Below are 25,237 nucleotides of genomic sequence, written 5' to 3'. Positions count from 1 at the left end.
AGGGAAGAGATCGCCAGGCCTTTCTTCTGTTGCACTGCTGGGTGGGTTCAAACAGCCAACCTTTAAGTTAGTTGTCTTGTGCAAACCGTTTGTGCCACCCAGGAACCTTAGGTAATATATACTGAGGTCTTAAAAGAGTGAAGGGATATAATGCATGCTGTCAGCTGCTAACCTAAAGGTTGGTGGTTGAAAGCCACCTAGCCACTCCACAGAAGAAGAAAAAGATTACAGCCAAGAACAACCTATGAAGCAATTCTATTAACACATGGGGTCGCCATGAAGTGGTGGTGACGCCACAGTAGCTAGCAACAACATCTATCCTCAGATGGTTAGGAAATAACGTGTGACTATATATGGGACGGGAGGGGGTGACAAAACAAAATGGCAAAATGTTCAAAAAAAAAAAAAAAGGCTAATCTGGGTTTGATGGTCTTAAGATACGTCCACAGATTTAGTGATATTTCTCCCCTTGAGCGTAGGCTGGATTTAGTGACTCTGTCCTAACAGAATAAAGCAGAAGTGACACATTGACTTCAGAAGCTAGGTCATAAAAGGCAGTACATGTTCCTACTAGTGCTCTTTTTCACTCACGCTGGGAACCCAGAGTTTGAGGGAGGCTAGCTGTCCTGTCATAAGGACACACAGATAGCCTATGGAGAGTTCCACATGTCCAGTAACTGAGGCCTCCTGCCAACAAGCCATGTGAGCTATTTTGGAAATGGATCCTCCATCCTGGTGAAGCCTTCAGCTGACTGCAACTCCTGCCAATACCTTGACTGCAATTTCATAAGAGATCTTGAGCTAAGACCACCAAGCTTATCTACTCCTGAATTCCTGACTCACAGAAACTATGTAAGATTAACAGTCCTTATTTTAAGCCACTAAGTTTTGAGTAGCACCCATGGTGGTGCAGTGGTCAAGCACTCGGCTGCTAAACAAGGGGTCAGCAATTTGAATTCACCAGCCACTCCGCAGGAGAAAGATGTGGCAGTCGGCTTCTGTAAAGATTACAGCCTTGAAAACCCTATGGGACAGTTCTACTCTGTCCTGTAGGGTCGCTGAGTTGGAATCAACTCAACGGCAATGAGTTAAGCTTTGGGTAATTTGTTACACAGCTATAAATAACTAATAAAATGGGTGAAGAGAATGTGCAAGTTCTTTGTACTATTCTTGCAACTTTTCTGTAAATTTAAAATTTCCAAATAAAACATTAAAAACATTTGATTAAATTTTCTGTTCCTGCGATCTCCATAAATGACCAGAAATAGAAAATAAATCAATTTCCATGCAAAGGAGAAGGAAGGCAATTTTCAGTTACATTTTCCCATCAATTAAGTAAACTTATACTTATTTTTAAAAAAATTCTTTTGCTAAAATTTCAAAGTTGAACTCCACTTGAAGCTCTTTAGAGAAAGTAATATGAGATAGATTTCAAAAGTAAATCCCCAGGAGCCTGTTTTGAATGGATGTAAAGGGCCGGTGAGATCAGTTATTGTGTGATTACTCTGACTTTTCATAGCCCCTCTGTTATGGATAGAGCCCTGGTGGTGCAGTGGTTAAGAGCTCAGCTGCTAACCAAAAGGTCAGCAGTTCGAATCTACCTTCCACTCCCTGGAAACCCTATGGGGCAGTTCTGCTCTGTCCCATAGGGTCATTATGAGTTGGAATTGACTCCATGGCAACAGGTTTGTTCTTTTAAATTTTATACCTGTCGTTATAATCCCATTTGGAAATGAGTTGTCTTTGTTATGTTAATGAGATGAGATTAGTGTAGGGTGTGTCTTCAATCTCTTACAAAATATAAAAGGAGCAGATTAGAGAAGCAGGATGAGGGAAGAGAGATGTCAAGCCACATGAAGATCATCCAGGAGCAGAAGCTCAAAAGGGACAAGACCTTCCTCCAGAGCTGATAGAGAGAAAGCCTCCTAAACTGTGAGAAAATATACTTCTGTTTGTTAAAGCCACCCACCTGTGGTATTTCTGTTATAGCAACACTAGATAACTAAGAAAGAATTTGGTACCAAAAATTGGAGTACTGCTCTAACAAATATCTAAAATGTGGAAGTGGTTTTGGAATTGGGTAATGGGTAGATGCTGGAAGAATTTTGATGTGCTTCATAGTAAGGCCCTAGATTGCCCTGAAGAGACTGTTGGTAGAATTACGGACGTCAAAAACAATTCTCATGAGGACTCATAAGGAAATAAGGAGAGCCATAGAGAAAGTAACATCTTAGAGAATACACATGGCACCAGAATGTTGCTGGAAATGTAGATGTCAAATGTGCTTCTGGTGAGGATCTAAAAATAATGATGTAGATGTGATTGGACAATGGAGTAAGGGGGATACTTTTTATGCAGTGGCAAAGTACTTGTCTGCATTATGTTCAAATGTTTGGTGGAAGGTAGAACTCGTAAGTGATGAACTTGGCTGAGGAGATTCTAAGCAGGATCTTAAAGGGGCCATGTGGTTTCTCCTTGCTGCTTACGTTAAAATGCAAGAGGAAAGAGATGGACTTAAAAATGAACTACGCAAAATGAAAACAGAACTTAAAGATTTGGAAAATTCTGTTGTACAAACTAAGGACACATGTCCTAGAATTTTCAACAAGTATGTGGCTATACAATCTTTTGTTAAAGAGATTAAGCCTGTGACTGATGAATCTAACCAATTACCACAGCAGAAAACCCATCAGCTTAGACTAAAGGGGTCTGCGTGTTCGAATTCTACAGGCAGGAAACAGACCCAAAGAGCTATATCTGTTGTCCTCCAAGAAAAGAAAAGGACCATCCTGGAGCAGCTCCGAGATCAGCAGAACTGTTGGAAGGAGCACAGGAAGCAGGGCTGCATCAGTTTCAAAGGGTAGGGTCAGGGCCTCCTACGTTTAAAAGAGATCTTTACCACCTTGCTTCTGGAGTGTGGTGCTGCTATTCATGAGTGCTGGGGGATGGAGCTACTGCCCAAAGCTGCAGGAGCAGGGCTGCCTTGTCCAAGGGGCAGAAGAATGGTACCTGTTAGGGCTGAGGGGGCAGGGTCGCCACTCAGATAGACTAGGAGAATGGGGCCACGCAAAGCTGAAGGAGCAGAGTTGCTGTCCCAGTGGGCCTGTAAGGTGGAGCTGAAGCCCAGGGCTGGGAGCCGCCACCCAGAATCCAGAGAACATGGCCAACACCCAGAGTCTGGAGGGCAGGGCCATTGCCCAGATGGTCTTGGAGAACAGAGTATTATTTTCAAGTCTTGAGAGCTAACGTAAAGTGTTCTGCTGGGGTTTGGAAGTGTTCTGCTGGGGTTTGGACTTCTTTGGTGTCTGTTATCTCTTCTTTCCCTCCAGTTTCTCCCATTTATAATGCAAATGTCTATCTTGTGCCTGTTCCACCATTGTACTTTGGAAACAGATGACTTGTAGTCTAGATTTCACAGGTTCACAAATGAAGAAGAGGAATTTTGCCCCAATACGGAATACACCTAAAGTCTCCCCCATATTTGATTTAAATAATTCAGGAAGATTTTGAATCTGGACTTGGAGTTGGTTTAAGACTTTTAGGATGATGTGGTGGGGCGAATGTGTTTTGCATGTGGCAAGGACACGAATTTTTGGGGGCCAAAGGTGGAATTTTATTGATTGAATTGTATCCCACAAAAATATGTGTTGTAAATCCTAACTTCTTTGCCTGTGGTTATAATCCCATTTGGGAATGGGTTGTCTTTGTTATGTTAATGAGACAAGAATTAGTGTAGGGTGTGTCTTGAGTCAATCTCTTACAACATATAAAAGAGTAAATTACAGAAGCAGAGATGGGGGAAGAGAGATGTCAAGCCACGTGAAGATCACCCAGGAGCAGAAGCTCAAAAGAAACAAGGACCTTCCTCCAGAGCTGACAGAGAGAGAAAGGCTGCTCCTGAATTTGGAAAAGCAGGTGCCCCAAATTCAGACTTCTAGCTTCCTAAACTGTGAGAAAATAAATTTGTTTGTTAAATCTGCCCATTTGTGGTATTTCTGTTATAGCAGCACTCAACAACTAAAACCAAACCCACTGCCGTCAAGTCAGTTCTGACTCATAGTGACCCCATAGGGTTTCCAAGTCTATAAATCTCTATGGAAACAGACTGCCACATCTTTCTCCTGCAGAGCCACTGGTGGTTTCAAACTGCTGACCTTTCCGTTAGCAGTCAATCACTTTAACCACTGTTCCATCAGGGCTCCTTTAAATAAGTAAGACACCCTCAAAATCATCCAGCTGCACCAATTTGATCATCCTTAAGAACTGAATTATTGTTCCGTCATTCAAAAAATATTTATTTAGTACCTATATATGTCACTTCTTTAGACACTGGGGATACAGCAATAAATGAGATAGTATTTATCTGCATGGAGCTTATATTCTAGTGGGGGAAATAGTTACAAAACAAACACAAGTGAGGAAGATAACAGATTGTAGTAAGTGCTGTTGGAAATAAATACGGTAGTAAGAGAAATTTAATGCCTATTAAATGTCCACAGTGTCCCACATTTTATGCTACGAGGGCTACAATGACAAACGAGACATGTCCTAACAGACCTCTTGTGCACATAGTTCTGGTTTTGTCTGTATTTGGTGTTATGAATCTTGAAGAACTAGCTATTACAATAAGGCAGTTGGAAGAGGTTGATATGTCAATTAAGGTTCTTTGTACAGGTAACAAAAACTAGCACTGGCTAACAAAGCAAAAGGAAATGATTCAGAAGGATGTTGAGAGTGTCCCAAATTGATGAGAATGCCAAGAACCAGGCATGGAAACAGGCAGAAACCAAGGTTTGGAAAAGTTTCTCGGACCAGAGGTGGTGGTTTCAGGAAGGCAACACATCTGGAGAAGAAGGAGGCACCCTGGAAAACAGAGGGGGACACTTGGAGAGGGACAAGTGACTGAAGCTAAAGACTCCAGAGAAACAAGATAGTGTCATAGAATCCAAACCTCCACACCCTACAAAAATGTCATTTGTTAAAGAAGCTGCACTTCACTATACTAACAGAAGAGGGCCCTCTTGAACTGTGAAACTGAGTAAATCATCCACAGCCTTTCTCCTCGCCCTTCCGTAAAACCACCTGTTACTGCTGATCCAAGAACATTCTACACATTTTATTATGAACAGAAAAAGGCACCAAAAAGGTTACTATGAAAAGAAAACAAAACGAAGACTTTACAATCAATAGAAAATACTATCCTCCAGAATACATGAAACAGTGAAAACTATATATAGCATTCCAACATTAAGTATCATTAAATCTAGTTGCATATATGAAAGAACACAGAAAACTTGAAAAACTCAATAAGATATGAAATGAGAGTTGATCAAACCAAGGAAATACACTGAAAAGACAAAACCATCTGAGAAATGAAAACTAAATTACAGAATACTTAAGATATACAAAAGAAAGTACAATATGAAATATAAAGAGGGATAAAACAACCATGAGAACAAAAACAAAACAGAAAAAGATCAGAGAGAAAAGATACCTATAGAAAAAGAAGAGCGGTGAAGATCTGGCATACTTAGGAGTCTCTGAAGAAGAAATATCAATGGAACAGAACTAATATTTGAAACTATAATCCAAGAAAATGTTCCAGAAATAAAAGACATGTACCTTCATAATGAAAAGGAGCATATTATGTAGCTAGGGGAATTAAACTGTCAGTCATCTTTGAGACATATCCTAATAAACTATAAGACTTTAAAGAAAAAGTTATCTGATCCTTGGCAAACAACAACAAACAAAAATAACATCATTTCCAAAGGAAAAAAATCAAGTGACACCAGGTTTCTTTACAGTAACATACAAAACGACACAACAGGGAGCAACATTTTCAATTTAAAAAAAATTTTAAGGAAAGAAAGTGTGAACCAAGGATTTTGTATCTAGTCAGTCTGTACTTCATGTATCTATGCTCTAGAAGAAATATTAAACATGCCAAGAACTCTGGGAATATTGTACTTAGAAGCCTTCCTTGAGTACTAGAAGAGTTTTATCCAGAAAAGAGGTGATTGAGGAGACTTAGCTAAAGTACTGGGGGAGGGTATTAAATATATTCTAATTTTTTGAATATATTTTATAACAAAACCACGAAAATGGATGGGAAAATAGTGTGTACATATTTTCTAATAAAATAGAAATAAGGCAACTAAAAAATGTGAGAAGATAGGAAAAAGGTGTAAAATATAATAAATGCATTGACTGTCACAAAGATTGTCAGGGGAGAGTCAAAGAACATCATTTAAAGGTGGCAAACCAGATTCTGGGAACACGGCGCTATAGACAGAACACCATGCCATCCCTCCACAGCAGAGACCCAAAAAACTAAATAAAACAGAGACAGACGTCAATCCTGGAACCTTAAACATCAAATGAAGAGATAAAGAGTTCAACCAAGTACCGAATGGTATAAGAAACTGACAGAGAACAGAGAGCAAGGAGAGTTACGAGTGGAGGTCCCCTATCAGCTAACGCAGCATGGATCCACCATCTTGGACTCCTGCCGGAGATCAGCGGACAGAGAGTATGGGAAAGCAGATTCATGGAGCTCCCAGCAGGAGACAGAGCACCTGGTAACCACTGAGACACGCTTTCCCACCCCCACAACCCTGCCTCCCCCTGCACGACCTTCACTGCTTCCCACCTGGCCAGTCTGCTGCTTCCTGGCAGGCAGATTCCTGACTTCTGGCAGGTCAATTCACTGCCTTCAGAAGGGCGGACTCCTGAAGAGCTGATCCACCGCTCCCCAGTAGGTCATGACTGTGGCCCGGGAGGCGCTGGTTCCGTGCCGTGCGAATTTGCCCTGCCCACACTGGCCAGCTCCTTCAGTGCCATTTCTTTGTTGCTGTATTGCTTTTTCTGGCCTCTTTTGGTTTCTTCCCTGCCTCTCACTTCCTCCTCCTTTCTCTCGAACACCCGACTCCATGTGCTGTCTTTGCTTCTTCTTGACAGGCTGTGAAGCGCTGCTCAGCTGGGGAACTGCTTCCCCGGTCCATTTCCCCAGTACACGTGGTCACGCTGGTGGGATCCCTGGGGGCTTTTTGTTTGTTTGTTTTTCTTTTTTCCTTTTGTCTTCATTTTTTGTTTCTCGTCTTTTTCTACTTACCTTCTTTTCCTGTCTGCTGAATACTTGGCACTGTGTATCATCTCCACCCCGTATAGCCGGGCTATACTGCATGGCTTGGGATCTGCTCCCCGGTCTGTGCAGCCGTGCTGGTGAGATTCCTGAGGCCATTTTTTAAAAAATGTTTAATTAATTTTTTTTGCCTTTTTGTTTTTCTTCATTTCTGAATTTCTTGTCTCTCCAATCCAACAGCAAACTCCCTCAGCATTTTTCTTTTTTTTTTCTCCTGGTTCTCTCTCCTGTCTCTCCACTTTTCCATACCCAGCCTAGCTCCAGACTTCACATCCTCCCCTCCCCTTACCTGCTGCCTATCTGCACCGTATGCTGAACATTGCACTCCCGAGCTGCAAAGGCACGACCTACTGGAACCTGCCCTGAGCTGACCACCGGCTCATCTTGTTGGCCCACGTACACGCCACAAACAACCCATCCCAGCCCCACTCCTTCACCTGGACCTGCCCTGCTACACCATACCTGAGTGACTGGCCCTGCCCATTGGACAAGGAGGTGAAAAATATCATACCCACAGACAAGCAAACAACAAAGAACACACAGCCCACCTGCTCAGACATAACCAAATAAAACAAAAAAGCAGGACGATACAAATCTACAATTAGTAAATGAAGAAAATAACTACTGAATGTCCTGAAGACAGCAGACAATATCAAAACATATTAAAAAACAGGGCAGGATGGTTCAAGTAGGCATCCAGAATAAAATACCAGATGACTTTCCCATAGAAGAAAAGGTACTAGAACTACCTGATAGGGAATTCAAATCTCTAATATTCAGAGCTATCCAAGAGTTGAAGCAAAAATCAGAAAAAAATGAGGAAAAAATAGACAATTCATGGAAAAGGCAGATAAATTCATGGAAAATACAGACAAAAAAGAGGAAGAATTCAGGAAAAATAATACAGGAACAAAATGCCGAAATAAATTCACAGCTAGAAATCATATAAAAACAACAATTAGAAATCCAAAGATAAACAACAAGATTTCAGAAAGGGCTGAGAAACAGGTTTTAAACAATGGAAGACAGGATTAGCGAAACTGAAGACAAACACTTGGGTACAACTTTGAGAAAAAATCAAAAAAAAGAACAAAGAAAAATGAAGAAACCCTGAGAATGATGTGGGATACAATAAAAAGCAAAAATTTGCAAGTGATTGGAGTTCCAGAACAGGGGCAGAAAATGGAAAATACAGAGAGGATCACTGAAGAATTACTGACAGAAAACTTCCCTAATGTCATGAAAGATGAAAAGTTGACCATCCAAGAAGATCGGTGAACCCCATATAGGATAGACGCCAAAAGAAAATCACCAAGGCATACCATAATCACACTCGCTAGAACCAAAGACAAAGAATCCTGAGAGCAGCTCAAGAAAAATGAAAAATCATATACGGGGGGAAACAATAAGACTAAGCTCTGATTACTCGCCAGAAACCATGCCGGCAAAAAGGCAATGGGATGACATATATAAAACCTTGAAAGAAAAAAATTGCCAACCAAGAATAATATATTCTGCAAAACTCTCGTTCAGATATGATGGTGAAATTAGGACATTTCCAGATAAACAGAAATTAAAGGAATATGTAAAAAACAAACCAAACTTATAAGAATTATTAAAGGCAGTCCTTCAGTTTGAGAACAAACAACATCAGATGACAGCCTGAATCTAGGACACAAGATCACACTAGCCAGATACCAACCTAGGAAATGAACTCTCAAGGACTATTCAAAACCAAAAGATTTACAACAGGGAAGAAGAGAGGTTAATCTGAAAATAACAAGAATGCCAGAACAATAAAAGAGGGAATAAACAGTGTAGGTAGTAAAACTTTCTAGTGGAGAGGAAGGCAAGGCGATACCAAGTAATAACAGACCAATTCAAACTTAGGAAGATAAGGGTAAATTTCAAGGTAACAACAAAGAAAAGTTAATAAACCTACTCATCAAAATAAAGAAGAAAAACATAAAGATTTTGTTTCAGTAAAAACAAAATTACAAAAACAAAAGAAATGAAAAAAAAAATCCACAAACTAAAGGAATTCAGCACGAGAGAGTAAGAGGAACAAAGAAATCATCAGTACCACAAAAAGAAACCACTACAAATGACAACAATAAACTCACAGCTATCAATAATTACACTGAATGTAAATGGCCTAAATGCACCCATAAAGAGACAGACAGTGAAAGAATGGATAAAAAAACAGGATCCATCAATATGCTGTCTACAAGAGACACACCTTAGAAACAAGACATAAATTTATTAAAAATGAAAGGATGGAAAAAAATATGAAGCAAACAGCCACCAAAAAAGAGCAGGAGTGGCCATACTAATCTCAGATAAAATAGACTTTAAAACAAAATCCACCATAAAAGACAAAGAAGGGCACTACATCATGATTAAAGGGATGATCCAGCATGAAGACATAACCATAATAAATATGTACACACCCAATGACAGAGCTCCTAAATACATTAAGGTGGCAAACCAAATAATAGAAGCTGTGACAAACAAACAAGGGTCCTTCGGTGGTGCAAATGGTTAATGTGCTCAGCTGCTAACCAGAAAGGTTGCTAACCAGGAAGGCTGCTAACCAGAAAGGTTGGAGGTTTAAGTCCACCCAGAAGAACCTTAGCCTGCCAGTCTACTTCTGAAAAATCCGCCATTAAAAACCCCGTGGAGCACAGTTCTACTCTGACACACATGGTCGCCTTGAGTTGGAATCAACTTGGCAAATGGTTGAAGTTAAGAAAAAAGGGGACTCCAAGAGGATCACATAAAGTGTTACTAGTATACATGGTGGTAACCAACAGAATACACAAACCTTTTAAAACATCAAAATAAATTGTAGAAAGCACACAGTCCACATAGTGAAAGAACACAGTGAATATAGCAATTTACATATTTTATTTTTCAATAAGAAACACAAAAACTAAAAACTAATGAAAATAATTACCTATAAAAGGTGGTTAGGCAATGTCGTAAAACAATGTGTGTACTGTTTAATGAGAAACTAGTTTGTTCTGTAAACCTTCATCTAAATTACAATTTAAAAAAAGATGGTTAATCCAAATCCCAACAACATTCTTTAATGAAATGGAGAAACTAATCTCCAACTTTATATGAAAAGGAAAACCAAAAAAACCAAACCTGTTGCTGTCGAGCTGATTCCGACTCATAGCGACCCTATAGGACAGAGCAGAACTGCCCCACAGGGTTTCCAAGGAGGGGCTGGTGGATTCAAACTACTGACCTTTTGGTTAGCAGCCTGAGCTCTTAACCACTGTACCACCAGGGCTCCATGGAAAGGAAGGAGGCCCCGAATAGCTAAAGCATTATTGAAAAAGAAGAACAAAGTAGGAAACCTCACACTTCCCAATCTCAGAACTTAAACTATTCAGCCACGGTAATCAAAACTAAAAAAGTAAATCCATCCAGCTATGGATAGCTGATCTTCGACAAAAGGTCAAAGTCCATTCAATGCAGAAGAAATAGTCTCTTTTAAAAATGGTGCCAGCAAAACTGGATATCCATTTGCAGAAAAATGAAACAGGATCCATACCTCACACCATGCACAAAAACTAACTCAAAATAGATCAAATGCCTAAATATTAAACCCAAAACTATAAAGTTCCTGGAAGATAACACAGGGACAAAGCTAGGGGGTCCTAACTTATGGCATAAAGATACTATCAAACATAACTAAAACTGTACAAACAGAAGATAATAAAGTAGATAACTAGGGCCTCTTAAAAATTAAATACTTATGCTTATCAAGGCTTTACCAAAGAGTAAAAGGAGAAACCACAGATGGGGAAAAAATTTTCAGCAATGTCATATCTAAAAGGGTCTAATCTCTAAAATATATAGAAAACTTCAACACCTCAACAACAAAAAGACAATGCAATCAAAAAATGGGCAAAACACACAAACACATACTTTACCAAAGAAGACATTTAGCTGGCTAACAAACACATGAAGAGATGCTTGTGATCCTTAGCCATTAGAGAGATGCAAATCAAAACTACCGTGAGATACTATCTCACCCCTGTAAAAATAGCACTGATCAAAAAAAAGAAAGCAAGATATGCTGATGAGGTTGTGGAGAGATTGGAACACTTATACACTGCTGGTGGGATTGTAAAATGGTACAACCACTATGGAAAATGGTACGGTGATTCCTCTAAAGCTAGAAATAGAAATACCATATGATCCAGCAATTACCACTTCTAGGTATATCTCCTAAGGAAAAATACGAGCAGTGACACTGATAGACATATACACACCCATGTTCGCTGCAGCATTATTCACAACAGCAAAAAGATGGACACAACCTTTGTGTCCATCAACAGAGGAATGGATTAACAAATTGTGCTACGTACACACAATGGAATACTATGCAACAATTAAGAATAATGATGAGTCCACAAAACATAACATGGGTGAGTCTGGAGGACATTATGCTGAGTGAAATAAATCAATCACAAAAGGACAAGTATTACATGATACCACTTTTATAAAACAAAGAATAGGTTTACACAGCAAAAGCAATGTTCTTTGATGGTTACCAGGGATGGAAAGGGGAGGGAGGGAGAATCACTTACTAGATAGTAGACGTGTTAATTCTGGTGAAGGGAAAGGCAGTACACAATGTGGCGGAAGTCAGCACCATGTAACCAAGGTAAATAAAGACACTGAGAGGTACACAAAAATAAAAGACAACTATGGTAAATGCTGTAACATATACAACTCTGCAACAACAGTAATAACCAAAATTTTGTGAGTGGTTACATAGGTGATATGTATGCTATGTGGATGTGGGAGGGCCTATGGGAGTACCTGCATGTGCATATATAGGTACAGTTGTGGGCATTTATATATACATATTTGTATGTGCTACATATCTATTCATACATATAACAGAGCACACGGGGGCATAGTTATAGAAACTTCTTAGATATATCCAAACACCTCATGGGACTGAGTTACTGAGTTTGAAGTCTCAGGACCATAGTCTTGGGGGACATCTAGGTCAATTGGCATAGCACAGTTCATAATGATAATGTTCTACATCCTAGTTTGGTGAGTAGCATCTCGGGTCTTAAAAGCTTGAGTGGCCATCTAAGATACAGCTATTGGTCTCTTCCTGTATGAAGCAAAGGAGAGTGAAGGAAACCAAAGACCAAAGGAAACAATTAGTCCATAGGACTAATGGGCCATACAAACCACAGCTTCCTCTAGCCTGAGACGGTAAGAACTAGATGGTGCCCAGCTACCACTACCAACTGCTCTGAACAGGGACACAATAACAGGTTCCAGTTAGAATGGGAGAAAAACGTAGAATAAAACTCATTCATAAAAAAGACCAGACTTACTGGACTGACAGAGACTGGAGGAACCTGTAAGACTATTGCCCAAAACACTCTTTTAAAAATCTGGAACTACAGCCACTCCTGGAAGTCATCTTTCAGCCAAATACTAAATTGTCCTGTAAAATAATAACACCCATTAGGAATGTGCTCCTTAGAACAATCAACTATATGAGCCCAAATGGGCAACATTTGCCCAAAAGCAAAGATGAGAAGGCAAGGAGAGGCAGGGAAACTAGACAGATGGAAATGGGGAACACAGGGTGGAAATGGAGAGAGTGTTGACACATTATAGGGATAAGCAACCAATGGCAAAGAACGATTTGTGTACGGATTGTTGAATAGGAAACTAATTTGCTTGGTAAACTTTCACCTAAAACACAATAAAATGTTCAAAAACAAAAACAAAAAAAGAAAAAAGAGAAGAGAGGGAAATATAAAATAAGCCTCGTAATGTTAAATTTTAATTGTAAATATGGATTTGGATTCACGATCTAAAAAAAAGTATTTCCTAGCTCTGCTCACTGAAATGGCCTAGAAGAAATGACATCTCAGTAACAACGGATAGGCTCCTTGGAGAAATATTGTAGCTGATATTCCCACTTTGGGAGAGGTGAAGTACATCATGTTGTACCTGAAATAATGAAGTACACAACAGCTAGTTTAACATGGCTTACACTTGCTCCACCTGGCTCAACAGAGCATCATAAAGAAGTGACTGTGGCTGTAATTGACTATAATACATGGAATAATTTTTAAACAATCCATGAGGACATAATGATATTTTAAAAAGAGAGATGGTTTGGGAAAAACAAAGACGGGTATAAAGTCTCTTTCTTAAAAATAGAAAAATATCAACTAATAAATGTAGAAGAAATTAGACACTTTTAAGAAAAATCACCATTTGCACCCCTATATAATAAAGCATTCAGACAAGAATTATCAATTGATCCTAAAGTCACGGAATGAAAGGCTGTTGAGAAACAGTAGTATTCACATGGCACCAAAATATTACCCAAGAGATTACTAATTACAATGGTGGAACCCCCATGTGTCTGTCCATTTGTCATACTGCGGGGGCTTGCATGTTGTGGTGATGCTGGAAGGAATGCCACCGGTATTCAAATAAGAGCAGAGTCACCCATAGCAGACAGGTTTCAGCTGAGCTTCCAGACTAAAACAGACGAGGAAGAAAGACCTGGCAGTCTACTTCTGAAAAAAAAATTAGCCAGTGAAAACCTCATGAATAGCAGCAGAACATTGTCTGATACAGTGCCAGAAAATGAGCCCCTCAGGTTGGAAGGCATTCAAAAGATGACTGGGGAAGAGCTGCCTCCTCAAAGTAGAGTCGACCTTAATGATGTGGATGAAGTCAAGCTTTAAGGACATTCATCTGCTGATGTGGCACAACTCAAAATGAGAAGAAACAGCTGGAAACATGCATTAATAATAGGAATGTGGAATGTACGGAGTATGAATCTAGGAAAATTTGAAATCGTGAAAAATGAAATGGAGTGCATAAACATTGATATCCTAGGCATTAGTGAGCTGAAATGGACTGGTATTAGCCATTTTGGATTGGACAGTCATATGGTCTACTACACCGAGAATGACAACTTGAAGAGGAATGGTGTTGCATTCATTGTCTAAAAGAACATTTTGAGATTCATCCTCAAGTATAATGTTGTCAGTGACAGGATAATATCCATACGCCTATGAGAAAGACCAGACAATATGACTATTATTCAAATTTACACACCAACTACTAAGGCCAAAGATGAAGAAATTTAAGATTTTTACCAACTTCTGCAGTTTGAAATTGATCAAATATGCAATCAGGATGCATTGATAATTACTGGTGATTGAAATGTGAAAGTTGGAAACAAAGAAGGATCCGCAGTTGGAAGATATGGCCTTGGTGATAGAGACGATGCCAGAGATTGCAGGATAGAATTTTGCAAGACCAACCACTTCTTCGTTGCAAATACCTTTCTTCAACAACATAAACGGCGACTACACACGTGGACCTCACCAAACAGAATACACAGGAAACAGATAGACTACATCTATGGAAAGAGATGATGGAAAAGCTCAATATCATCTGTCAGAACAAGGCCAGGGGTTGACTGTGGAAAAGACCATCAATTGCTCATGTGCAAGTTCAAGTTGAAGCTGAAGAAAAGTAGAACAAGTCCACAAGAGCCAAAGTATGACCCTGAGTATATCCCACCTGAATTTAGAGGCCATCTCAATAGATTTGACACGTTGAACACTAATGCCAAAAGACCAGATGAGTTGTGAATGACATCAAGGACATTATACATGAAGCAAGCAAGAGGTCATTAAAAAGACAGGGAAGAAAGAAAAGACCAAAATGGATGTCAGAAGAGACTCTGAAACTTGCTCTTGAATGTCGAGTAGCTAAAGTGAAAGGAAGAAATGATGAAGTAAAGGAGGTGAACAGAAGATTTCAAAGGGCAGCTTGAGAAGACAAAGTAAAGTATTATAGTGACATGTGCAAAGACCTGGAGTTAGAAAACTAAAGAACATGCTTGGCATTTCTCAAGCTGAAAGAACTGAAGAAAATATTCAAGCCTCGAGTTGCAATATTGAAAGATTCTATGGGCAAAATTCTGAACAACACAGGAGCATCAAAAGAAGATGGAAGAAATACACAGTCACTATACCAAAAAGAATTGGTCAATGTTCAATCATTTCAGGAATTAGCATATGATCAAGAACTGACGGTACTGAGGGAAGAAGTCCAAGCTGCATTTGAAGGTACTGGCAAAAAACAAGGCTCCAGGAATTGATGGAATAACAATTGAGATGTTTCAACAAATGGATGCAGCACTGGAAGTGCTCACTCGTCTGTGCTAAGAAATTTGGAAGACAGCTAGCTGACCAACCGACTGGAAGGTATCTATATTTATGCCTAGTCTAAAGAAAGGTGATTCAACCCGAACGCAGAAATTATTGAACAGTATCATTAATATCACATGCAAGTACAATTTTGCTGAAGATCATGAAAAGAGGCTGTAGCAGTACATCAACAAGGGAACTGCTAGAAGTTCAAGCTGGATTCAGAAGAGAATGTGGAACCAGGGATAGCACTGCTGATGTCAGGTGGATCCTGGCTGAAAGCAGAGAATACCAGAAAGATGTTTACCTGTGTTTTATTGACTATGCATAGGCATTTGACTGTGTGGATCATAACAAATTATGTAAACATTGTGAAGAATGGGAATTCCAGAACACTTAATTGTGCTCATGAGGAACCTGTACATAGATCAAGAGGCAGTCGTTCGAATAGAACAAGCGGATACTGCGTGGTTAAAAGTCAGGGTTGAATCCTTTCACCATACCTATTCAATCTGTATGCTGAGCAAATAATCCGAGAAGCTGGACAAGGCAGCAGGATTGGAGGAGGGCTCATTAACAACCTGCGTTATGCAGATGACACAACCTTGCTTGCTGAGAGTGGACTTGAAACACTTACTGATGAGGATCAAAGACTACACCCTTCAGTATGGATTACACCTCAACATAAAGAAAATAAAAATCCTCACAACTGGACCAATAAGCCACATCATGATAAACAGAGAAATGACTGAAGTTGTCAAGGATGTCATTTGACTTGGATCCACAATCAACACCCATGGAAGCAGCAGTCAAGACATCAAAAGACACATTGCATTGGGCAAATCTGCTGCAAAAAACCTCTTCAAAGTGTTAAAAAGCAAAGATGTCACTTTGAGGACTAAGGTGTGCCTGACCCAAGCCATGGTGTTTTCAGTCACCTCATATGCATGAGAAAGCTGAACAATGAATAATGAAGGCCAAAGAATTGACACCTTTGAGTTGTGGTGTTGGCAACGAATATTGAAAATACCATGGACTGACAAAAGAACGAACAAATCCGTCTTGGAAGTACAGCCAGAATGCTCCTAGAAGCAAGTATGATGAGACTTTGTTGCACATACTTCGGACATGTTAACAGGAGGGACCAGTCCCTGCAGAAGGACATCATGCTTGGTCAAGTGGAGGGTCAGTGAAACAAGAGGAAGACCCTCAATGAGATGGACTGACACAGTTGCTGCAACAATGGGCTCAAGCATATCAACAAAGATGGTACAGGACCGGGCAGTGTTTCGTTCAGTTGTGCATAAGGTCACTACGGGTTGGAAACGACACCTAACAAGGGGGGAAAATGACCTTTACAATGAAGACATGTGGTAGTCACCACTTTGACCAAATGGTTGATTACTATCTTTAACAATCAAGAATTATGTGCCTTCTAATGTGATACAGGGAAACCTGGTGGCATAGTGATTAAGAGTTTGGCTGCTAACTAAAAGGTCAGCAGTTGGAAATCCACCAGGTGCTCCTTGGAAACCCTATGGGGCAGTTCTACTTTGTCCTCAGGGTTGCTATGAGTTGGAATCGACTCAAGGGCAACAGGGTTTGTTTTTTTTTAATGTGATACAATATGAAATCTGCAACATCATCTATGAAGTGTTCTTGGCAAAACATTTAACCCGAAGCTAATCAAACCTACAGACTTGACTTCCAGTTCAAAAGGAAATGAAAGAATACAGAGAACAAATCAAAGAACATAGACAAAATCCAACCTTGATTGTGCCCGGTTTACCAAAAAAAAAAAAAACAAAAAAGCTTGTAAAAGTCATTTTTGAGACAATTGGCAAGACAGATTTGAATATGACCACAGATGTTACCATCGAATTAATTTAAATTTTCTTAAGTGTGATAATTGCATTATATATGAAAACGTCCTTATCAGGATATGCATGCTAATGTATTTAGGAGGTGATGTGTCCTTATAGAAAACTAGTGCAGCAAAATGCCAATAATTGTTGAATTTTGGTGGAGGCTAAATGAGTGTACCATTCTTTCAAATTTTATGTATGCTTGAATTTTTTTTTTTTAATGAAAAGCAGGAGAAAAGTTAAACGAAAAAGAGTTTGTTCTCTAACAGTGCCACCTTTGTGAACTCCTGGAGATCACCCATGAGTTTTTCAAAGCTAAGATGGCACAATCTGTCATGGCAGGATTGAGGTCATCTAAATGGCATTAGCATTATAAAACCACCACCTGTACATCAATTTGTTGTACTGTGGTGGCTTGGGTGTTGCTATGATGCTGGAACTTATGCCACGAGAATTTCAAATACCAGCAGTGTCACCCATGGTGGACAGGTTTCAGCAGAGCTTCCAGACTAACAGAGACCAGGAAGATAGGCTTGGCCATCTACTTCCAAAAACTAGCCAATGAAAACCTTACTGATCACAACAGAACATTATCTGACTTGCTTGCTTTGCACTCGTCATCAGTAGGCAGATCAATTACTAAAAGAAGACATCATGTTTGGTGAAGTAGAGGGCTAACAAGTGTGTGGGAGACCTTCAGTGAGATGGATTGGCCCTATAGTCACAAAGACGGACTCAAACATGCTGGCAATTGTGGGGATGACACAGGACCAGGCAACATTTTGTTCTGTTGTACATAAGGTCACCATAAGTGAGAGCTGACTTGATGGCAGCTAATAACAACATTGTAAAAACAAAATATTCAAAACATAAACCTGGACTATGAGATAAATGGAGACAGATAATGTGAATGGAAATTTAGAGCATTATGCATATAATTTTTTATAGTTGTTTTAGAAGACAGAGCCCTGGTGGCACAGTGGTCAAGAGCTCAGCTGCTCACCAAGAAAGGTCAGCAGTTCGAATCCACCAGTTGCTCCTTGGAAACCCCATGGGGAAGTTCTGCTCTGTCCTATAGGGTCGCTATGAGTGGGAATCAACTTGATGTCAATGGGTTTGGGTTTTTTGGTCTTATTTTCTTTTCTGAACTATCTAAGTCCTACTATGAAAGAATTTTTTTTTTTTTTTTAAGAACAGTAACTAATGCTAGTCACTATCTTTGACTCTGTTGAAATGTGGTAGTATCTATACAATTTAGATTGTACAATGTATTTGCACAGCACTGGGATTCTAGGATTGTGATATATTTTAACAAAAGTAATTTACCATATTTTATGCAAACAACATGTGCCTTCTGTGTTTGTCTGCCAGCTGGGCCCTCCTCCAGTGAGGTATTTTCATAAGTGCACTGCGTTCATCTTTTTTTAACAACATGTGCAAGAAGATTGGTATGGTGGTGCTTGTAAGGGTGCCTCACAGAGGGAGGGTGCAGCCAGCAAACAAACACAGAAGGTGCACGTTATCTGTGTAAAAAATACGGTAATACAAAAAAATTACATTAAAATTTTCAGTTAGTGCTTTTCATGGGAAGTAACCAAAGAAAATTATACATTTTTAAAAACGTAGAGATTATTTTAGTGATCTTTTAAAACAAACCATTTTGTATGATGATACTTCTGTAGCAGAGATGGGAATAAAATCCTTCATATTGTTTATCACATTTGCTCTCTATGCATTGAATTTTATAGTCACAATAGAAGCAAGTATATTTGAATTATAAAGAAAACATATACCAAATTATTCTAATTACTTAACCTTAAAGCTTGTTGTTTTTAGTTGCCGTCAAGTAGATTCCAACTCATGGCGACCCCATGTGTGCAGAGTAGAACTGCTCCAGAGGGTTTTCAAGGCTGTGACCTTTTGGAAGCAGATCACCAGGCCTGTATTCCGAGGTGCCTACGAGTGGCTTCCAGCTGCCAACCTTCCAGTCAGTAGTACAGCGTTTAACCATTTGCACCACCCAGGGAACCTGAAGCTAGCAAAGAGACAGTTTATTTAAAAAAGAAAACTTTTTAGACTGTTATCATCATACCAATAGAGAAATTCTAACTAGTTTAAATGACGCTCAATTTCCATGCCAGAGCAGAGGCTAGAAAAAAGCATGATTACATGTGGTAAAGGTAACTAAAGAGGCAGGGAAAAGATCAGTGATTCATTTTTTTATATATATATAAGGAGAGTAGATGAATTCATGAGTTAGATCAGACACACGCTAATAGGGAAACAAGGAAATACAGGAAGAAATCTACATAGAGTTAATTATAAAAATAATCTATTTCAATATGTGTATTAAATAGATAATAACTGGATACCAAAAAATGACGAGAAATTTATCAATTAAAAAGTCATTTAACGAAAGGCAAGTTTATACATTCCTTTCAATTACATCCATAAAAAATTTAAAAACATAAATCACATTCTGAAACCCAAAAGAATCTTTCTAAACAAATGAAATACACGTACAAATTCAAGATCCAAAACATTATAAAAATTTTTAGAAATCACCATAAATTATATATTTATAACAAGAAATGAAAGAACAAAATAACAGCTGTATACAATTGTTAAAGTTTCAAAAAGCTAGACGGAGCAATGGTGCCACTTTCTTTAAATAAGCAGTTCACTAATGCTTGTATATCTATTTTAATTTTCTGTTAGATAATGGATTTAAAGAGCAAACGTTGAAATAACAACAAACTGAATTACAGTTATTCTTAAAATTTTGCCTATGTGCCCCAAGTTGTGAATTTTAGTAAAAGCTTCTAGCAAAGCAAGGCACACAGGACCAGATTTTGATAAAAGTGTTTCTTCTTTGGTCCTACTATTTAAAATATGATACATATCCTGGAGATTCTCCAGATGATTTGTCAGTGTAGCAAATAACTTTTATAAACCTTTATGTAAAGCATACATCCATATGTAATTAAATAGTATCACAATGAAAGTGTAAATAAAATGAGTAATACTAAACCCTGTTTTTAAAATAAAAAAAAAGTTAAATGACTACATAATGACATTTTAAAAGTTGAATAATGTGATATGTAGGAAAAGTATCAATTCTTAACAACAGTCAGTATTCACTAAGTATACCGAACACAGTCAATTAAAATTTCCTGCCAGATTCTATCTCCTCACAATCTAGTTTAAATACCAAACTAAGTTTCCTTCTGTGAAATTCTATGACATTCAAAATACATTTACATAAGCATTTAAGTTTTGCATCTATAAGCTACATTTTCTACCATAAAAGTAGTCTGACTTCTCTAAATGCACTTTATTAAAGAATTGATATTACTGTCAAAATATTTTATCGTTATTTCAAACTTTTTTTCCAAATACCATATTTTTAATTTTTAATAGGATTATCACTGGCACTCTTTTCCCATGAGTTAGCACATTTTCACAATGAACAAAGTAGCTGAGGGATAACAAATAAACTTCCAAAAAGTACAGGAATTTAAATTGTCAAGGAGTCATCATTATCAAAGATTGATACAATAAGGCCTTTGGAAGTTGAATAGTCATTAAAACATACACCACACACACAAGAAAATGGCATCAACTGTATCTGTGACATGATGTAGGACATAGGCCCACCTCCCCAAATATAGTTCTTTACGAATTAAAAATTATGAACTACACAGCCCAATCTCTTAATACATTTTCAAATCTCCTAGAAAAGCAAAATATAAATTAGCCTGTCTAATAAAAGTTTGCTTTGAAAATATAATTTAGAATGTTTTATCCTTTTCCACAACTTTTTATTACATTTTTATAAACTTTTGGTGGGAATCTTGAAAATTTTATTTTGGACACCTGAAAATGTATTATTTATCACTATAACTAACATGTCTAATATTCAATAATTTACTTGTATCATTTTTTGAACCATTAAAATAAGCAAAGACTAAATCTGAATTAACAATTATGAATGCACAGTGAATTAATACATAAGCACCAAACCAGTACTTCAATGTGGCTGAACGAGAATCTTTACATTAGTCTTAATTCTGTGTATTTGTAGGATGAACATTTCATTTAGCATTGGGTAATAAAAGTCTGAAAGCTGTTGCAGTCTAAAAACACCATGCTTTAAATGTGGTAAACTTTTTAAACAAATACTCTAGACGGTGGGCACTGAAAACCATTGAGTCCAGAAAGTATCCAGAAAGTTTGCTCTGTGCCAATAGGGAATTACCAGAAAATTAATTTAAATACTTTGTAACTTTAAACATTGAAAACTCTGGATGGAATAGATCAGGCCTGTATCCTGTAGAGACTAAATTCTCATCAACAAGGTAACAAAGTCAATCCTAATTAGCCAAGAGTACCCCAGTTTTTAATGTATAAGATTTTTGAGTCAAGTTCTGTTTAACAAAATCCATTAGAACTATATAAAAAGTCTTATTTTTTTTTTTAACAGTTCTAATATCTATTAGAACAGGAGACTTTAAAACATATACACAGTATGAAGGAAAAAAAATAATTCTTATTCTCAATAGGTAATTCTACCTATAGTCAATAACTATATTAAACCCATATTCCAATTTTAGAAAGCATTTTTTGCCCACCAACTCATCTTACCATTTCTGATGAATTTTCTCTCCCTTGAGCCAACTTATTACATAACTCATGTAATTTACAACCTTAACTCCAGTGTTAATCAAAATGCTTAAAAGAAACCACTATTTTAAAGCAAAGTGATGGCTCCCTCCCAGCAGCTCTCGTGTGGCCACAGAAAGGGAACTCAGATTTCGTTGCCTCTCTCAGTCATCAATAAGGGCACTCTTGGTAGCAGTGAGCTTATACTAAACGAAACTCATTGCCGTCAAGTTGATTTCGACTCAACAGGGACCCTGTAGGACAGAGTACAACGACACCATAGGGTTTCAAAGTAGCAGCTGGTGGATTTGAACTGCCGACCTTTTCTGGTTATCAGCCAAGCTCTTAACCACTCTGCCACCAGGGCTCCTGTGGGTTTACAGGAGACCTAAAAAGTTACTCTAAGGAGCCTTGAATTGAAAGTTATAGTGCCATTTCAAATAACATAATATCATGGCAATATGGAATGTCTCCAAGAAACATCATTTGGTCTCAAGTCACTGACATCTATACTATTTTTTCGGATGTTGTTGCTAATAGTTGTTGATTTAAAAAAAAAAAGTTTTTTACAGATCAATCAGTAAAATAGTCATTTAAAAACTTCCTAGTTGTGTATAGTATATGCTTGATAGTTCAAAATTCTCCAAATAGAGATATTATACAACACAATAATTATTTTATCTTAAAATTACCAAATGAGTATTTAATCCCTTTAAATTACATCTTAAAACTTTAATGGAAATTAATACACATGATGAAGTAATATTAAGGATTTATCTGATTTACAGAAAAGAAATGCAATTAGAAGATTAACAGCAAAACTCCATTAGTATAAAAGGCACTGGCTACTACCTAGCACAGGAGCATCTGGATTGCTTTCAGCAGTTTTGAAGCATCAGAAGGTCTCAAAATGTATATGGAGAAATAGATGTGTGAACTGCTCTACATCAAATTTGAAAAAGAATTTTATTCTCTGACAAGTCAGACACAGTATGTTACTTCATCAATTTTTATGTAGTTTAACAAATAACATTTAGCAATCCTTTAAGTAATCCTTTGTATAAATATAAAAATCTCAGATATGTGAAAATGTTTTTTCAAATCATACTTCTATTTCTTCACAGCTTTGTAGGTAATAATAATTATAATTTTCAAACGTTTAATATTCCATGTGATTTGATACATCTGTACAGAAAGAGTAAGATAAAAACATTCAATAAGATTAAATAGATCTGATTTATAAAAATTGATATCTGATATTTGTTGTGTGCTCTTGCAAAGAGTGCATAGGGCTTTTCTGCAGCAATCAAAAAGGTAAAATCTTTTTAAACACAGATTTCAAGTTTCTTCCAATAATTATTCTAATCCCTGGAAATACTTTCAAGTTTTGATTTCTAGATACAATAGGCATTCTGTTACATATACACATATTTTATCTTTAAACTTTTATATTTTCAAACCATATGTATAATATGATCAGATTCAGCATGATGATATCTTTACAGAATTTGTGGAAGTCCTCTGTGCAAGATTAATGTCGAAATTCCTACTGCACCATCTTGAAAAACTAGTTAAAGACAGTATGTAGCTATGCTTTAGTAGGATTTCCTGCGAGTTTGGGATCATAACCATATAGGAAAGTAGCTGTTATTACAAGGATGGCTCCAAGGAAAAAGACGCTAAATAAAATGAAAGAAAAAGAGAAATCAGATTAAAAGCAAAACAAGTTCCTTCTATTGAGTTACTATAAAAACAACTGTAATGTTGAAAACTGTTCCAGTGATATGGCTAACAAATATTGAGTACTTACTACATTCCAGCTATTTGGCTAAGGGCTTTATATGCATTATCTCATTTAGCTCTCACAACAACCCTATGAGGAAGGTAGTAGTATTATCCTCCATTTTTACATATGAGGAAACTGAGGTTTAGAGAGTTTAAGTAACTTGCCTAAAGTCCCACAGCTTTAGGTGGAAGACAGGAATCAAATCCAGGTATGTCTGACTCTACAGCCTATACGCTCATCCACACTGCACTATATTGCCTCCCAAAGCAAAGATGTTTTAAACGCTGCATTTCACCTTAATATGCCTTTAGCCTGCAATACATTGAATAATAAAAGATCTCAATTTTTTAAAGTAATTTAAAATACAAAAGGAAAATTACATTTTTTTACGTCACAACCAAGTTTAAGTTCAATTTAAAATCCACAGTAATAATAAACAAACCTCAAGAATGATTTTCATAGAATGCTTCAGAAAAGGAAATTAGATTAAATGTAGAGTTGTTGGTTTCCTCTTTATTTATCTAGCCATAGACATAGTATAAAAAAAAAAACCCAGCTGCCATCGAGTCAACGACCACATGTGTTTCAGAATAGAAGTGCACTCCATAGAGTTCTCAGCGGCTGTCATCGTTCAGAAGTAGATTGCCAAGCTTTTCTCCCAAGGTGCCTCTGGGTGACTTGAACTGCCAACCTTTTCATTAGGAGCTGATTGCTTAACTGTTTGTGTCACCCAGGGACTCCAGATATAGTATACCTTACTATAAACTGGAAATGAACTTAAACTGGAGCTGTGACTTATACTGGGCTTAAACTGGAATACCAGTCTTATTAACTTTTAACATGTATATTTTTCAAAGTGCTGTTTTATGGACATGAGTTAGTTTTGGTTTTAAAGTTTATATTAGAAGTTCACTCTCCTTCTTTAAAAAAACATTTGTTCTCTAAAGGAAAAAGATCACTAATCCTTACTATAATATTAAAAACCCTTCATGCTGTGGCCTCTCCAACCTCATCTCCCACACCAGCCAATCTATAATTCAGCCAATCTATGAATTGTACAGCAAATAAACAAGTAAGTGAACAAGTAAATCAGCAGAAGGGTAAAAGAGTAGTAGTATATCAATAAGATGTAAATCTTACTGACGTGTAAATGTATGTAAATCCATGTTACTGAGCTAATATGTAGAGTACAGGAGCCCTGGTGGCACAGTGGTCAAATTGATTCTAACTAAGAAAATGTTAAAGTTCTGAATATTGATTCAACAAACATACTGAATACCTATTATGGGCCATGCCCTGTCCCTGCTTCTGTTATTAGATAAGTCTTCTTAAGAAAGGAGGAAAGATAATACTGGAATGGAGGGGGCTGTTCTTTTATTTAGGGTGGTATCTTGATAAAGTAACATTTGAGCCAAAACCTGAGGAAGTGAAGGAGTGTGCCATGTGAATACGTACTTGTTGAATACGTTCTTGAAAGAGGGAAGGGCAAGTCAAAGCCCAGATGTGGTGCCATGTTTAAGGAACTGCAATGTGATTAATTACTTTTGTG

General features: G+C 37.7%; 1 protein-coding gene across 6 annotated transcripts in view; it reads right to left on the bottom strand.

Moving 5' to 3' along the window:
• Positions 1-22,475: 22,475 nt before the first annotated feature.
• SLC35A3 (solute carrier family 35 member A3) overlaps positions 22,476-25,237 on the bottom strand; it is a 61,372-nt gene continuing 58,610 nt past the window's right edge. For 4 of the 6 annotated variants that reach the window (XM_023739986.1, XM_004385715.2, XM_023739984.1 and 1 more), the window contains one exon: positions 22,476-23,581. In XM_023739986.1, coding sequence (XP_023595754.1) covers positions 23,491-23,581 — 91 coding nt within the window. In that variant the 3' untranslated portion in view covers positions 22,476-23,490. The other 2 variants (XR_002825536.1, XM_023739987.1) reach the window with 2 other exon arrangements.

Source organism: Trichechus manatus, unplaced genomic scaffold (genome assembly GCF_000243295.1).
Source record: "Trichechus manatus latirostris isolate Lorelei unplaced genomic scaffold, TriManLat1.0 scaffold00144, whole genome shotgun sequence".
Classification (NCBI taxonomy): Eukaryota; Metazoa; Chordata; class Mammalia; order Sirenia; family Trichechidae; genus Trichechus; species Trichechus manatus.
The sequence above is the reverse complement of the archived record's forward strand: the minus strand, read 5'-3'. Positions and strand labels throughout refer to the sequence as shown.